Source organism: Hippoglossus hippoglossus, chromosome 5 (genome assembly GCF_009819705.1).
Source record: "Hippoglossus hippoglossus isolate fHipHip1 chromosome 5, fHipHip1.pri, whole genome shotgun sequence".
Classification (NCBI taxonomy): domain Eukaryota; kingdom Metazoa; phylum Chordata; class Actinopteri; order Pleuronectiformes; family Pleuronectidae; genus Hippoglossus; species Hippoglossus hippoglossus.
This window is the reverse complement of record NC_047155.1, coordinates 20,520,170-20,536,626: the sequence shown is the minus strand read 5'-3', so window position 1 is coordinate 20,536,626 and position 16,457 is coordinate 20,520,170. Positions and strand designations below refer to the sequence as shown.

General features: G+C 42.2%; 3 protein-coding genes across 3 annotated transcripts; 1 reads left to right on the top strand and 2 right to left on the bottom strand.

Moving 5' to 3' along the window:
- Nucleotides 1-385: 385 nt before the first annotated feature.
- Nucleotides 386-5,574, bottom strand: zgc:64106 (uncharacterized protein LOC393348 homolog). The gene is made up of 6 exons (XM_034584731.1): nucleotides 5,336-5,574; nucleotides 4,151-4,390; nucleotides 3,854-3,943; nucleotides 3,529-3,717; nucleotides 2,904-3,013; nucleotides 386-709 (listed from the first exon to the last, which is right to left on the bottom strand). Exons 1-6 carry the CDS (start codon nucleotides 5,490-5,492, stop codon nucleotides 530-532), a joined length of 966 nt encoding a protein of 321 aa, XP_034440622.1. The 5' UTR covers nucleotides 5,493-5,574; the 3' UTR covers nucleotides 386-529.
- Nucleotides 5,575-9,316: 3,742 nt separating this feature from the next.
- aqp7 (aquaporin 7) lies at nucleotides 9,317-11,852 on the top strand. Its single transcript, XM_034584732.1, has 6 exons — nucleotides 9,317-9,610; nucleotides 10,466-10,592; nucleotides 10,685-10,822; nucleotides 10,959-11,077; nucleotides 11,170-11,387; nucleotides 11,575-11,852. The coding sequence occupies exons 1-6, from the start codon at nucleotides 9,479-9,481 to the stop codon at nucleotides 11,756-11,758; spliced, it is 918 nt and encodes a 305-aa protein (XP_034440623.1). The 5' UTR covers nucleotides 9,317-9,478; the 3' UTR covers nucleotides 11,759-11,852.
- An 801-nt stretch (nucleotides 11,853-12,653) lies between these two features.
- On the bottom strand, nucleotides 12,654-16,348 carry tpgs2 (tubulin polyglutamylase complex subunit 2). Its single transcript, XM_034584733.1, has 7 exons — nucleotides 16,152-16,348; nucleotides 15,964-16,043; nucleotides 15,776-15,863; nucleotides 15,525-15,665; nucleotides 15,241-15,354; nucleotides 14,982-15,145; nucleotides 12,654-13,654 (listed from the first exon to the last, which is right to left on the bottom strand). The coding sequence occupies exons 1-7, from the start codon at nucleotides 16,225-16,227 to the stop codon at nucleotides 13,436-13,438; spliced, it is 882 nt and encodes a 293-aa protein (XP_034440624.1). The 5' UTR covers nucleotides 16,228-16,348; the 3' UTR covers nucleotides 12,654-13,435.
- Nucleotides 16,349-16,457: the final 109 nt, after the last annotated feature.

The following is a 16,457-nucleotide window of genomic DNA, read 5'->3' as shown; positions in this document are numbered from 1 at the left end:
CTTTCTGTGTATTTATTTGTTCTTTTACTTAGGTCAAATGTTTTAGTACATCCTCCAGCCCTTAGAGCAGGTAATAACAAAGGCGGTAAACAGACTGGAACGGGAAGTGATTCCAGAGCGGACATAAGAGGAAGATAGTTTTCCCAAAATGAAACAGGAAATAATGAAATGGTCAAAGGGGCAGTATATAACAAAGTGATTAACCACATTTGACATGTTGTTCACACCAAGCCAAGGAGGACTGACAAAGACTTGTCATTTTAGGAAATGTTTCTCCTCTTTGATGTAGAGAAAGCATAGAGTGGTCCTAATCAGGTGACAGTTATTTTAGATCTCTGTAAAATAATATAACTAACATTCATTTGTACTTCCCTTGAAAATCATGTCCCTGTAATTACCTATGGAAATATATTCAGAAAATCCGCCTGCTGGTTTTAAAGAGAGCTCTTTGCCCAGATGTCAGACTTCCTTCATCCCATGAGATGAACATAAGCCTTTTCTGTCAGCTGCCATTTGCCTGATAATAGTCTCAGAGCTTTGATGTCAGTCTCTCACATATCTCGAAGTCCTTGACCGCCAGGGCAGCGTCTCGTGCTAATGCCGAGGGTAGAACCAGAGAGCAGTCGCTGTCAAAATACTTCCCAGTTATCCCCTCGGTTTCCTCCGCCACTGCGCAGTAGAGTGGGCTGACTGCACCCTCTTCTGGAGACTGGGAGGGAGACAAGGGTGGTGGAGACGAAACTTGAGATAACAGTCAAAAGAAACTTGCAGTTTAATATCTCACTGCAATCTGTGCTGGTGGAAAAAACAGTTGTAGACCACATCACACAGTCACATCAGAGCAGGAGGACCTGAGACCGAAACTCTGAGAAAAGTCACTCCTGTGTGGTGATGGATCCCAGATGTGAAAGTGAACACACACACACACACACACACACACACACACACACACACACACACACACACACACACACACACACACACACACACACACACACACACACACACACACACACACACACACACACACACTATTATATTATGTTCATTGCAACTTATTTGCTTTTCTTAACAGCTGTTAACTCCAGCAGTCAGACACTCAAGCGAGTTTCAAACAAACATCCCTAGCTGAATTTATATGACATAGAAAATTCGATTAACTGTTATCTAAGTGTTACCCAACATTGTGTGTTGTAAACATCCATTATAGTTTACAGATCAACTTCTGAATTCATCTTTGACCCAACATGCTTGCATTAGTTGTGCAACACTTAGTTTTCACAGGGCAGAGTTTTCCTGTGCACTGAGGGGTTTGTGGTAGCATTTCAGACGAGCTCTCGTCCAGTTCCTCCTCCATATAAACTCGATTATCTACTATGATTAAAATGGTTGTATGTCTTATAGCCTCTATAGCTTCTTTGAGACATGCACTGAATGCAAATGTCCGAGTGAGAGACTTTGCAGTTTCTGCTGACTTTCTCCGCCTGGTCTCCTACATTTGAGAACACACATGAGGTCCCCCACTGGATTCCCCGCGAGTCGGGGGGGGTTGATGATGCTTCTAACTCGCGACATACGCAAAAATCAAACAAACAAACAAAAACAAAAGAAATATCTCCCGGTGAAAAAGCGGTGTCATACACGTAGAGGACAACCTCCCGCTGTGCTGTGCATGTGTGAAAGGCAAACAGCGGGTTATCCCCGTAGCCAATTCTCCGGATTTTACCCACATGTCATGTTGGAAAACGGCTTATGATTCCCTCTGTGAGAATACAGATCCCCTTTCTTCTCTTTTCCTCTTCTTGATAATAAACTCAGTGCCCCTTACTGTCAACTGGAACCCCCTTCCTGCCTCCTGCTGTTAAAGCTCTGTGAACTTTGGTTCTACACACATGTGGTCCCACAGGCCTCTTTGGATTGTATCTCAGATTGTATCTCGACCAAACAAATCAACGAGAAGAGAATGTTGGATTCAAAGTGAAACTGTAGCGGCTCAGAGGACGTCAGCTGAGCAGGCAGTCCAGATTTGCGGTCATACCTGTACTTAGAACTGAGGTTCTTGGGAAACATGTGGGAACACTTCAACTCCAGTGTTCCTGTGTTTTCTAATGCGGGAGCTGGTTAGCACATTGAACTCTGCCGGCCAAAGCTTATCATCGTAACACTGCAGATGATTACATACAATGTGGTTGGAACCCGGCCACACACACACATGCACACTGATCTGTATCCGCAAACTATTTTTACACATTCATTTCCCAGCGTATATCATTTCAATTGCAGGGGGATTTTTGGTCTATTTCAACTGGTGCAAAATAGGACACAATGTTTACTCTCTCCAACATGTTTTTAATGAAGTGTCTTACAAAATACTGAATTCCCCTGTTTGTCAAGGAGTGATTATTCCCTGATGAGGGGATAGCAGGTCTGGGTCACCAGTCTCACTAGCCGATTTCAGACATGTCCTATGGAGGACCACCGGATAATTGGGTCCGGACTTTCTTTGCAGTTTGCCTTTCACACATGCACATCAAAACAGAAGATTCTCTGCTCAGGCGCGTTCACAACAGCAACAAATTCCCAGCAGGATTCACTTGAGGGGTGGTGCAGCAGGCGGAGACAGGACGTGACTAATTATTTCTGCGGCGTGATTATGTGCTTTCTGACATCTTTGTTGGTGTGTGGCACTGCTTTTTCATCCAAAGATTTATTTTTTTGTTGTATTTATGTCTTGTGTTAGGAGTGTCATAAGTCCCCCCCACTCACTCGTGGTCGATCCAGCAGATGATCTGCTGTATTCTCACATCGGGGGCCAGTTGGAGAAAAATCAGCAGAAACTCCAGAGCATCTACTGAGACCCACAAATCACATTAAGGGATCATGTGGACAGGACCAACACTCACCTTGAAAAAAAAAAATCCAATGATGTTTAACAGGAAGCGGATCCTATACGAATAGTGTCTCAGCACCTCTGTCATGACAATACCAGGGTGGACGGAATTTGCAGTGACACCTACATGCACAGAGACACACAGAGACATATAGACTCACATTATTAAGCACAGAGGGAAACAGAGCGATGAAGAGGGGTTGAGAGAAAAGTCTCTGAACGCAAGTCTCTCAACGGTTGATTGATTTAGGTATTTTTATGACTCAGAGGAGGAAAATCAATTTCAGCTGAATTGTTTTGCTAAAAGCTGGACGCCCTGAGCGGCCTCACATGTGTTCTCCATTAAAGTTCAAAAGACCAGAAAAGAACTTTTCCCTTTCTTTTAATTTGTCTGAAAACATGTGCTGTGTATCCGTTTGTGGAAACATGCTGAGTAGATACTGTGGGTTGTGAGCGGAGCACAGAGACACAAACTTTGTCGTGACTGTGAAGTTGGATACTGTTGTCCTAAACTAAACTTTAAGTATTTTAGCTGTACATTTGAATCTAAATGGACATTTTAATTTAATGAGAAAAAAAACTATGCATGAGCTATATTTATATAGGTAATATTGTAACAACTTGATTTTAGCACCTACCTGTCCCCTCTAACCGGTGAGCTAGTTCATTGGTACAGATGATATTGTGCAGCTTCGTGTGGTTGTAGACTTTGTCCATGTAATACGTGAGGTTCTCGCCATGAAAATGAGAGAAGTCCACTTGACCTTTCTTATGGTTGACTGAGCTGAGGGTGACGATACGCGCCGGAGCCGAGCGCTTGATCAGATCTGGGATGTAATGGAGAAACGCACATGAGAGAAAATGAAAGACAAAATCTTTTATGCTGCAACATAGACAGTCGAATTCATTTCAAATTCATTAAAGTCCTTGTTTTAATAAATAGAGACCACAGAGTCTTCTTACCCAGCAGCAGGTTGGTGAGAAGGAACGGCCCCAGGTGGTTGGTGGCAAAAGACATATCAAAACCTTCCTTGGTAATCTGCCTGGGCAAACCTGTTGATGTGGGAAAAAACAATCCCTTTAAAGGCTGTTAGGAAACAGTATGCTGGTGGAATACGAGCAGAAGCCACTTTTCAATAGATTCTTTTTATTGTTGAATTTCTGTGTGGCGGATGGGCAATTACTGACTGAATACTTTCTGTGTTGTGTACTTTCACAATGCAGCTATGAAATAAACGATTACATTTTTGCATATGTCACCTGATACGGCAGCATTGTTGACAAGGATGTGCAGAGCTTTCTCCTCCTCCACAATCCTTTGAGCAAACTCCCTGACAGAGTCCAGAGAAGACAGGTCCACCAGACGCAGGTGGATGTCAGAGTTTCCCGTTTTCTCCCGGATTTCCTTCAGTGCTCCCATCCCACGGGCTTCGCTGCGACAGGCGAGGATGACACGGGCTCCACGTCGTGCAAAGTCCATGGCAATGAACTTCCCGATCCCTAAGAGAGGGGAACAGAGAAAAAAAAAAATCAACAACAAGCAACCTCTCTCTCTCTACAACAAAATCCCATATAGGCTGCTTAAGGAAGTGTTTCCCTAAGTTAGCACATATTTACTAAATATGAACAATCTGTCTTCATTAACAAACTAAGGTGAGATCTGCTTAGAAACTTCTTAGAAATCTCAAACGGCTCATGAGCGTTTGTTTAAGACGTCTAATATCTGACCAAACATCTGAGTGCACAGCAACATGGCGTTATACACATGTGACTAGCTCTCTTATATACTAAAGAGGTTGCTTAAGATGTCGTACTGAAGGTCGTATAAGTCCACAAGTCTATCACACTTCACTGTGTGTGCAGAGGGACTGTGAGGGAAATGTAACATTTTGATCATGCACAATGTAATCATGTTAATTTCCCCTTTGAAACAGCTTCCGATTGGTGTGCATATTACAAACCAACCTTTGTCTTGTGCACCATGCTCTGAGCATTGAAGTGTGACAATACTGTAAGAGATTTGTGTCTCGTTCCTCATTGTCAGAGTGGGATTGCAGAATTGCCACGACAGGACATAAGCCAGTTTTGTGCAGAGTGTATCAGGATGATTAGATAAATAAGATGTGTTCTTTATTCATTGAAAGAGATGAACATGAAGAGAGGACCCAAGTTGTTTTATCTAACAAAACAGAAACCCACAGTTGGTTTCCTCTACTCACCAGCTCTTGCTGTTTCTTAGTTAATGCTAAACAGCTGCTAAATGCATCACTTATACAAACAAAGGTACAAGTTTAAGTTTATTACAGACAGTCAAATCTGTCTGTAATTTAACAAAACTACTATTCACGCAGTAACAGGATGAAAGAGACCACTTTCTTCCACTTCATCTACAACATGTAAAGGGTGTGACAGTCACGATGAAAAGCGCTGTCAGATGCCACCAACCTGTATTGGCTCCGGTCACTATAGCCGTCTTCCCATTGAGGCGCACGGTGCAGGAACGTGGATCCCAGCGCCCTCTCCGCTGAAGGCGCACGACCAGCGCCAGCAGCGCGGTGGAAAGAGCCCACAGCGGGTGACAGAGGATATCGAGCAAAACCATTTTAATTGCCTGAGCCGAGAGCGTCTGAGAACCCAGAGAGAAGGAGAGAGCAGGTCCTGAAGTGCGTCCTCCCAAAGTAGGTGTGACTCCAAAGTTTGTACGCGCCTCCCGGTCGTGGAGCTGTGGTTCAAACGGTTCCAGACGGAGGTGAGCGCGTCACTGAGAGGCAAAGGTCACCCATACAGACGTCATACTCAACTATGGGTAATAAGGTTGTTTCATACACAACTTTGGTTACTAAGTACAGTCCTGCTCACCATTATTGGCACCCCTTCATTTTTTGCATAACCTGTACAATATCTTCAGAAATAAATGGAAATGTACCAAATTTATATCATCAGGATCTTTTAATTGGAGGTCCAAAGTAATTTAACAAAGAAAATAGTTTTTTCAACTTGCATATTGTAATTTCAAAGAAGAAACAGAAAAAACATCATGTGCAGCAATAATGGCACCCCTCTTTAATATTTGGTTGCACACCCTTTGGCAGTGATGACAGCCTCCAAATGTTTCTTGTAGCCATCTATAAGCTTCTTGCACTTCTCAGCTGGTATTTTCTCCCACTCTTCCTTTGCAATTTGTTCAAGCTCTTGAACGTTTGCAGGGTTCTTTTCCCCAATAGCAGATTTCAGCTCACCCCAAAGATTTTCAATCAGATTGAGATCAGGACTCATTGCTGGCCATTTTAAAACAGCCCATTTTTTCCTTTTCAACCATTCCTGCGTGCTTTTGGATGTGTGCTTTGGGTCTTTGTCTTGCTGGAGGACCCATGATCTTCGACTCAAACCAAGTTTTCTTACACTGGATAGGACATTTCGCTCTAAAATCTCTTGATAATTCTCTGATTTCATGATTCCTGTGATACGGTCAAGGCCTCCAGTACCAGATGCAGCAAAGCAGCCCCACAGCATTATGGATCCTCCACCATGCTTAACTGTTGGTAGGGTGTTCTTTTCCTTGTAGGCTTCATTGCGCTGTCTGTAAACAAACTGTTGGTGTGCATTGTGCAATTGTTTCACCTGTCCACAGAACATTTTCCCAGAAGGACTGCCGTTTGTCCAGGTACTCTTTGGCAAAGATCAGTCGTTCCTTTTTATGTCTTTTCCTCAGCAATGGTGTCTTCCTTGGCCTTCGCCCATGAAGCCCTGTTTGGTTTAGTGTGCGGCGTATGGTACTTGTTGAAACCATGACCCCAGACTGTTCCAGGTTGGCCTTCAGGTCTTTGGATGTTTGACGTGGTGTTTTTTCCACCATTCGCACCAACCTCGAAGACTTCTCTCATCAATTTTTCTCTTCCCCCCACGTCCAGGGAGGTTCTTGACAGTTCCATGCTTGGCAAACTTCTTAATAACATTACGCACTGTTGAAACAGGGATACCAAGGTCTTTGGAGATGGCCTTATACCCTTTGGAGGTCTTGTGTATGCTAATAATAGCCCTTCTGATGTCCTCAGACAGCTCCTTTGTCTTCACCATTGTGACAAAGGAACAGGGAATAGCAGGTGGCTTTTTAAAACACGGAAGTCATCATTCATTGGCTAATTAATGTCACATGGGCACAGACAATTTATCACAGGTGATTCTCATTTGTGATTTACCACAGGTGAGTCATAATGTGTTTCCATACTGATTTACAGCAAAGGGTGCCAATATCAGTAACACAGCAAGCTTTAATTTTTTCTATTTCACCCCCCCCCCATTGTTTATTGTTTTAAATTGTTGTTTATCATTTGCTCTTTTGTATCAAACACGAATTCTCTATAGAAAAAAGTTGTTTCACTTGATTCATTTTTTTTCAGGAGATATTCCACACTTACTTAAACTTCTTGGGTGCCAATAATGGTGAGCAGGACTGTATGTGTTTTTTTGTAATGGAATTGATGGTGTCCTGTTCTTTCCGCTTACTTAAGAATGACAAACTGCAGGGTGCTTCCATAGAGTTGATTAACTCATCCTCAGTGTAAAACAATCATTAAACGTTCATGCTTAGGTCATCTGGGTTTAATCTCCTTCCCACCAGATAGCATCAAGAGCATAAACACTTCTCACAGAGAGGGAGACTTTTTCAATCTCTGGCAGACTCTTGGGGACCCTGTCTCTGTATTGGACCCTTTGCAAAGGTTTGAAGCTTCTTATAATAAAATATACAAAGACAGGTCTGTTGTGCGATCTTTATTTTCAGATTTCCACCACATTATCTAACATGAAAACCCATTTACCGTCATCTAAATAAATAATTCAATCAACTAAATATGCAAAATGTTAAAACCTCTCATAGTTCAGGGCACACTCTGGGCATTTTGAAATGAAATAGTGAACAAGGTGTGACCAATGATATTGAGTTTCTTTACTGACAATTAAATACATTTTTTAAAATTATGTTAAATTCTGAATATTTGAAACAAGTAATTTCATCTACAATATTTATTTTAATACATCATTTCAACCATTTTTAGAGGTTGCTTGAATGCAAGAAAAGGAGGCTACATGTTTTACTGATGCCTTAGAATAATTCGTAACCCCTTGATTATCTTATTTTCTTTTCGGTTCCAACTTTCTTCATTTGTCTTCTTGTCTGTCTGTAAGTTATAGAATTGTCTATATATTGTCTGGTGTGCTTCATGTGTAGAGCCTATATATGATGCTGTTGAAACTGCCATATGTTGTTAGCTTAAGGTAAACATTTCCTATAGCAATACGTTGTTGAAACAGTTACTGAAGGACAGTGTGTGATATATCGGGAGACACTGTAAACGGATCAACTCACTGGTCACACCTGTATGACCTGTATCTCCCATAGTCCCAGAATCACACAACCACACATTTTAAAACTTCCAAAATTGCTTCAAATCCAGCTCCTGGTGTCCATCAGCTTTTCTTATCACTAATAACTTATTTTACTTTAGTTGTACACATCAGAACGTCCTTTACACAAAGTGTAGAAATGTTCTTTTTCTTTTCAAGATAATGTGGTTTGTTTATCCATCAAGTGACATTGACAGGTAACTTTCCAAGAGCAGAGGTCTGCAAAATCAATCGCTGTTTACTTTGTGAACTTGTTAGCAAATGGATACGAATTTTTGTGTTTGACGGCGAGCTCATGATACTTTCTGCTCTTTTGAACGTTTGCCTCAATCAACCAAGTTTTTAAAATTAATGTTTAAACCCAGTGAAAGGGGAGTTAATACAGTAAAAATGTTGTAGAATGTAAATTGAATATTACATATACACACATACATAAATATTAAACAGAATGTTAAATGCACAGGTTGAAATCATCTCTTCACAACAACATACATTTCTTTGCACACTGGTATATGTAATGCAATGTAAAGAATAACATTTATGTATGTATATTAGTCATTGCTTCCATTAACCTGCACATGTTGCCCATATACATTCACTGATAAATAACTAAAACGGACATAACCTCGGCTTGCCTTGAAGTGGGCATTACATTTGGTAGGAATTTAACACAGGATGCATTATCTATAATTACAATATCTTGCATAGGCATTTGTATTCATTCATAAAGAAAAAGTTGAATCAGATATTATGTCTAAGTCGTTTAAAGGTGGCAGCAAATATTTCTGTTTTGCACAGCTGTTGGATTTTTAAACCTTTTCCCTTATTGGCCAAGTATGCTCAGATAATGCAAAGCCATTGGAGGATGTGTGTGACTGTGTGTGTGTTTCAGCATATCCTGGGGTGGGGGGTTGGTCAGAGCTATAAACTGTGGACAAATCTCAATGGGTATGTGTGACAGAGTGAGAGAGAGAGAGGGGGAGGGAGAGAGGGAGAGAGACTTACACAAAGAGAAAGTGAGAGGAGGAGTGCAGTTAGAGGAGAGGGGCTAAACAGAAACAGACTGCTGTTTGTGGACTACTGCGTGACATGGGAGGTCTGTAGAACATCTTAGAGGAGATCGGAACTTGAGCTCTATTTTACTACTATAACTCCAGGGGCAAAGCAGAGAAGAAAGAGGAAATGAAGAACTTGTCAGTAGAAGTCGGGGTCTCTCAGCGGAAAGGAGATAAAGTAACTCGACCCAAAGTCTGGCTAAAGAACAAATTTGTTCGAGTGGGACTTGCTGAATGTCTTTGCACGTATGTCATGATGGTAAGAGTTTATTATAAAAGATGTGTCCAGCCATGCATACGTTGACAGCCTCTGTTGTAAGGATATGTGACTTTAAACTTTTTTCTCTGTCTGATGACAATTTCCCTTTTAATTGTCAATGTCTTACTTCTCTTAAGAGCACATTGTGGCACCATCTACTACTCATGCCATGCTCTTGACCCCGATGACACGCTCCGTCGTCCAAACACATTGCACGTTTCGGAGTCGCATGACAGGGGGTTGTATGTGGGGATTGGTGGATTCAAGTGGGTGAACCAGGAAATCTAGGGTTACCAGAGAAATGGGCAGGCAGCAGGCCACATGGAGAGGGTTGCAAAAGTCACATGTTATCTGTCAGCTGTTACAAAAACCCCATACTTAGAAGGAAGGAAGAACTACACACTCACACATGAACAGTGAGCACACGATAGTTCGATAAGCATTTGCGCACATGCACAGTCACATTCTGTTTCTTATAAAGACTCATACTTGCTGTGTTTGCACATTGGAAGCCAGACTTGTTTTTAACCCAAATATGCACGAGTCTTATCAGAGGAACTTGTTTCCTGTTTCCTGTCTGCAGTTTGTCAGTGTCAGCCCTTTTCCTCTCTGCCGACAGTCTTACACTTAAATGAAATCAAATTCTCCAGTTTGGCTTCTTTAAATGCAGCATCATGGTAACATTTTTCTAAACTAAAACACTCACTAGCACTGAATTAATTGGCACAGCTGTTATCTGTTGGACACTCAGTGTGCTGCTTGTTGGAGTGTTTCCCCTTCATTAGTCTGTCTGTGAGCGTCTCCCTCTCTGTGATCATCATCTGTGACCCGGCCTTGTTTATTGTTGGCTCTCAGGCGTTCGGCCTGGGGTCTGTGGCCCAGGTAGTGACAGGACAGGGAGCGTTCGGAGAGTACCTCAGCATCAACCTGGGTTTTGCACTGGGTGTCACTATGGGGGCGCATGTCGGAGGGAAAGTCTCAGGTAAGGGTGGCGCATGAACTCATGCAGAACTTACCTCACAAATATTATTGCAGCTGTTGTGCAGCTCATATACTGTGTTTCTCGTCTATTAGGGGCACATATGAACGCTGCGGTGTCGATCACAATGTGCACGTATGGTCGCCTTGCATGGAGGATGTTGCCTGTGTATGTTTTTGCACAGCTGTTGGGATCATTTCTGGCAGCAGGGACAATTTATGCTGTCTATTATGGTGAGGGAACACTGCATGTTCAAGCACACTGCGACCCTGAACCCTGTAGTGCTATAAAATCTTATCGATTACTGGTAAATGATTGCTGTATTATCTGTCGTCATATTTGTCTTATCGATATTGTCTCCACATGCAGATGCTATACTTGAGTATTCTGGAGGAAACCTGACAGTGACTGGGGAAAGGGCCACCGCTGGTATCTTTGCCACATATCCAGCACCATACCTCTCTGTGATGTCTGGATTCATTGACCAGGTACAAATCACTATCACTCTGCCTTCAACCTCTTCACCGTTATATTATTTTACACTCATCTATCGTGGCATTAAGAATGTTATGTCTTCCAGGTGTTTGGCACAGCCATGCTGCTGCTGTGCCTGATGGCTCTGTCCGACCACAGGAACAAGCCGGCCCCAGCAGGTGGCGAGCCAGCCGCGGTGGGACTCCTGGTGCTGCTCATCGGCATTTCTTTGGGCAGCAACAGCGGCTACGCCATCAACCCCAACAGAGACATCGCACCCAGGGTCTTCAGTGCCATAGCAGGCTGGGGAACTGATGTGTTCAGGTGCACAGGGGCGATGTTAGGAGAGGGTTTGCTGTTGCTGCATTTCACCTCAAGTTGGGGTCTTTGTTAATAATTACACAATCTGTGCTGCTTTTCAAAAAACACTACAAGGTTATCTCTGATTGTTTATTAGCTAAAATACATACTAAATGTTTTTCTATCTTCCCCTCTCTGTCTTTATCTATAGGGCTGGAAATGGGTGGTGGTGGGTGCCGCTAGTTGCTCCCCCCATTGGAGGGGTGCTGGGTGCAGGGATCTACAAGGCCTTGGTGGAATTGCACCACCCACACGTGGATGAACTGGGTGAGGGGTTGCTGGAGGAGTTAAAGGACACTGTTCATAAAAACAATAGTGAAAACGCAATTGTGTAAGAAACTCAGCTATGTTAAAGGCATGCATAGGAGAAATGTTCCGTGATTATTGGAATTTAAAAAAAAGAGACCAAAAATGAAATACTTTGTCAAAAGACGGAACAAATTTAAGCAATTTTAAAATTCAGTCAGTTTTATGAGATTACATTTATCATAACCAGATACTGTAAACAATCTACAGTGGTACATGGAAAACACTATATGACAATGTGAACCATGACACTGATATCAACTATGGTTTGCTCCTAAGAATGCTATTTCTGGAAGCTTAATCCAAAAAACAAAAAAAACTACATTTCATGCATGAAAGAGGAACAAAAACTCATTCACCAGCTCATATTTAATGCATATATTATTGAGGCTATAGCAGCATATATAACCTTGGTATCATCAATTTCAGCAAATCAGCAGGAGACCACTTACATAAGCTTGGGAATTACAGTGTATGTGAAGAAAAACACACAAGCCCCAATACATTGCACATCAAATAAAATAAAGTAGAAACGGTAGCTTCAAACATAACATATGTTCTTCTTTGCAACAATCCAGCACTCAGCAGCCTCAAGGCAAAATGTGTGTATAATTTAGTGAGAGGCTTACATCTAACCCCCAAATTTGATCTGCTGCGATATATGAAATAATATTTTCACTTTTAGTGATATCATCAATGTTAGGATCGACTTGCCTAAACTCAAACATATTTTTTAATCTAAGTTTACATGATTATAACACAGTATGAGTGAGGCACTGCAGAGATCCAGTGGATACAGTGGGAAAAGTCCAAGATGACTAATGTTTGGTTTGATGGCTTGTTGCCAGTCTTTGCATACACACTTTATTTGTGTAACGTTAGAGTCCACAGACAGAGAATTGTGGGTTGTATTGATTGTGGTGAATTGCGTGACAATGTCTGCAGGTAAAAAGCACTTTTACCGTCCAACTGAAAACAACAGTATTATTTTCAGTCTTGCTCTTTCAATTTCACATTCACAGAGATTTCTAGAGCAATTCTTTTCAAACTTCTTTCATAAATTTATATATATTATATATATGTTATTGCTGTATATGACATTCAAATTGAAATATTTACAACAGCAAACATAAGGGATAATACGTATAATTATAAATTAACATAGTGCCCTTATTCAGTATTAATAAGTCCTTTAGTAGTTATAGCAGTGGTACAATTTGTTGCTACCTGTCAGTATTACTATGCCAGCAGCACATGATCAAACTTCTTGACTTGGCTGATTTGAGTTGTTTTGACCAGCAGGTGTCACCAGTGAGCACTGAGTTAAGTGAGTTTGCAGATAATGTATCTGCTGCTGAAGAACTTTGGTTGTCTCATTGGAGACAAGCCTCATTTCTCCATCACTATCATAAAGCTGTGAAAGTTAAAAAACAACTACACTTGAATTCTTGGGATTTTTCAAGTCTATTTAAATGTAAGGCAGGTATTTTTTAATCACCTACACATAAATAAGGTTAGAATAACTGTTTACATGCCGCACTGCCTCCAACAGCTGGTACCACTTCAGCCATGTGTAGAGGCAGGAGAACCCTGGTTCGTCTGTCCAGACGTTCAGCAGTCCAAGATGAAGGAATCACTGACTGCTTTTTTAAGCCATGTTAACCGTGCACACGTGATTACAATGTTTTCCTCGATTGGGAACCTTCTCACCGCTTTGTCCCACTTAGTCTCCCTGTGCTCCCTTGGCTCTTGGCAGCGTTGCCTGAGCTGCACTGTGATGGCGGTTTCTTCTTGGGGGCCGGCGCCTTGGCTTTGCCTTTGAAGGCCTTGGTTGGATCCAGTTTGTTGAGATAAGAATCTCCCGCAGCATCAGCCACGCTGTGCTCACTGCTGAAGGTCAGCGGCTGGTACAGTGAGGCCCACTGCTGCATAGGGAACAGCACATAGACAGGGTGTCACTTATCTAGTCATGTGGAGAAAAAAATATCAAAATAATAGCTTATAAAATAACAATTAGGAACTGGAGGTAACAATAGGAACACAAGAGACACATTGCAAAGGTCTCACTACATACATTACTCTATGTTCCTGCAGTGTAGCTTACAATCTCAGGAACCTTTGGGATTCAATGCATATAGGACTTGAAGAGACTTGAACAATCTGATGTGAAGAAGAGATGAAGAGATTAACTGTTATGTAATCATGTTAAAATGTTAGACCAGTCAATGTTGTTATATTATTATAATATATATTATATTAGACTGGAAAGGGAAAAACTGAATAAAATGTATTTTATACACCTGCAATGACTCCAAGTGTTATTAATGATACTGAAATGCCTACAACACAATGAAGAACATTCTGAATACACATGAATGGGTAAATTCTGAAAGCCTAGAAAATCCAAAAGAGGGAAATTTGAAGGTTTTAATCCACAGCACAGTGAGCTGAACATTTGCACATTAGGCAGGAACATTTTTTAATGTCCTAAAAATCCTTTCCTTATTCAGACCAGTGTTTTAAGGAAGATTCACCAAAGTTATATAATCGCACAAACCTATAATATATCCCTCCTTTTAGACAGATGAATACGACCATATTATAAGATAATCAAAGAATGTTAATGGCGCATCCATCAGTGATGTGACAGAAATAAAGAGGGAATGGTTGAGGCTATGTGATATTCTGAAGGGTAATATGCAAGGTGGTTGGAATGACAATCACTGAGAAGTTAGATATATTAAGACATATTGCAGCCTGCAGTAGATGCTGCGACCGTGTTGCGTGCAACAGATTATGATACTGAGCAGTGACCTGGATAAAGACCCAGAGGCACCGACAGGAGTGAGGTGATCTTCCTACAACTACGGAAATGAAGAGGCTGCTGTGACTAAATTTGCAGATGAGAATAATAAAGTCTTAATAAATCCTCTCTGTAAATTGGCAAGTTGTGATATTGATGATGGTGAATTCATTCACATTAAGATTGTGATTGTTAAGTCATGTGTGTGTGTTTCCTCCCTGTGAAGTCAGGCAGTCTATCTGTTCATGAATTCCACAACTGATCTAGACCACTCCTGAATTTTGATCACATCTAAGAGGAAATTCTACGAAACTGAAAATTGGTGAATGCCACAGATTCCTTCACACCGCTCTCATGTGCCACTTCACTATCTTCTTCATTTCACTTCATTTGACTGGTTCATGCAGAGGGCTGATTGTCTTGTAAGAGTGATTTGGGCCTTTTGCTACCTTGGCCTGGGGGCTGGGGCCATACGGAGTGAAGGTATACTGCCACTCAGGCAGGCCCAGGTGGGTTATCATCAGTCGGTAGTAAGAGGTGAAGGTTGCGGTGAGAAAATGCCAACACAGTGAGCAATCGAGGAACCAGATTTCACTCTGCTGGGCTACTACACCTGGAAAACACAAAGAAAAACAACTATCATGCACAATTATTTAACATGAGGTAATATATTGATGTTGAGAGGGAAAGATGCAATAAACAACAGACCTGCGGTGCAGTTTTTGTAGACCAAGCACACCTTGCCATTCCCCCCACAGGAATCCAGCTCAAAGATGCGGCTCCGGGAATCAAAATGGGGCACAGCAGGCGCTCGCTCCGACCCTGGCGGGCAGCATTAATGAATCTTAAATAACTATTTACTCTCCAATCAAAATTCCATTCATTAGCCTGCTTTCTGCACAAGTGGGCACATGTAAACAGACTTAATCGAAAGTGACACGCTGTAATTGTCGTGTTAAGCCCACATCAGCATTCTGACAGGTGAGCTTTACCAAGTTGAGCGTCGCTTTCCTCCCAGTCCAGGTCTGCCAGGGAGGGGGCGCTGGGAAGGGAGAATAGGGACACTGGCTGGAGGAGTGGGCCCAGCCGGGCCACACTGTTGACCATCATGCATCCTAAGGGAACACACTCATCTGGAACACACACAGAAGGATAGAGAGCGATTTAGGGATAAATAATAGGCTATAATTTGAATTGTGAGATAGAATATGAAAAAAATGAAACTAATAATGAAATCCCCTACTGTCTAGTTTAACACTCCAGGTCAGAGTAAATCCATCGGTTGTCAGATAGAAATCTCTCAGGTCTTCTGGCAAAATACAGGTGTTTTTCTGAAAGGTGGAGATGTAGAGCACAATGTTCCACCAATGTTTAACCACGTTCACACCACACCACGAAAAGGGATGTTTGAGATGTCCCTTCGTTTGTCACCTGTTCCCATGACAACAGGCTCCTCTTCTCTGCAGGCTCCCTCTCGGCGAACCGCACGTCCACGACACCAGGCATGTTCTCTGACACAACACGGACAGATCAGTGAGATAATGAGTGCACATCAACACACATCAACACACATCCAACGTGTTAGCTAGCTCGTGTTGACACGAGCAGGGGATACACACCGAGTATTCGAGTGATGCCGAGCGTCAGTCTCTCGGCGACACCTTTAAACGCCAGGTTTCCTTTTCCTTCTTCCATGAGGAGAACGGTGTGGGCAGCCACTGGGGATATAAGTGAGGATATCCGCTCCGGGTCGGTCACCTCGCTGCTGCTCCATCAGCTGGCAACGCTTTACTTTCCCCTTCCCCAAGCAGGAGCAGACCCGCCCTCAAAGTGCCTCTGATTGGCTTATCCTGATATTCTTCCCCAATTTTAACCAATCACCAGCCTCACTATCGTAACAGCCAATCAGAGTCAGCACAGGGGCG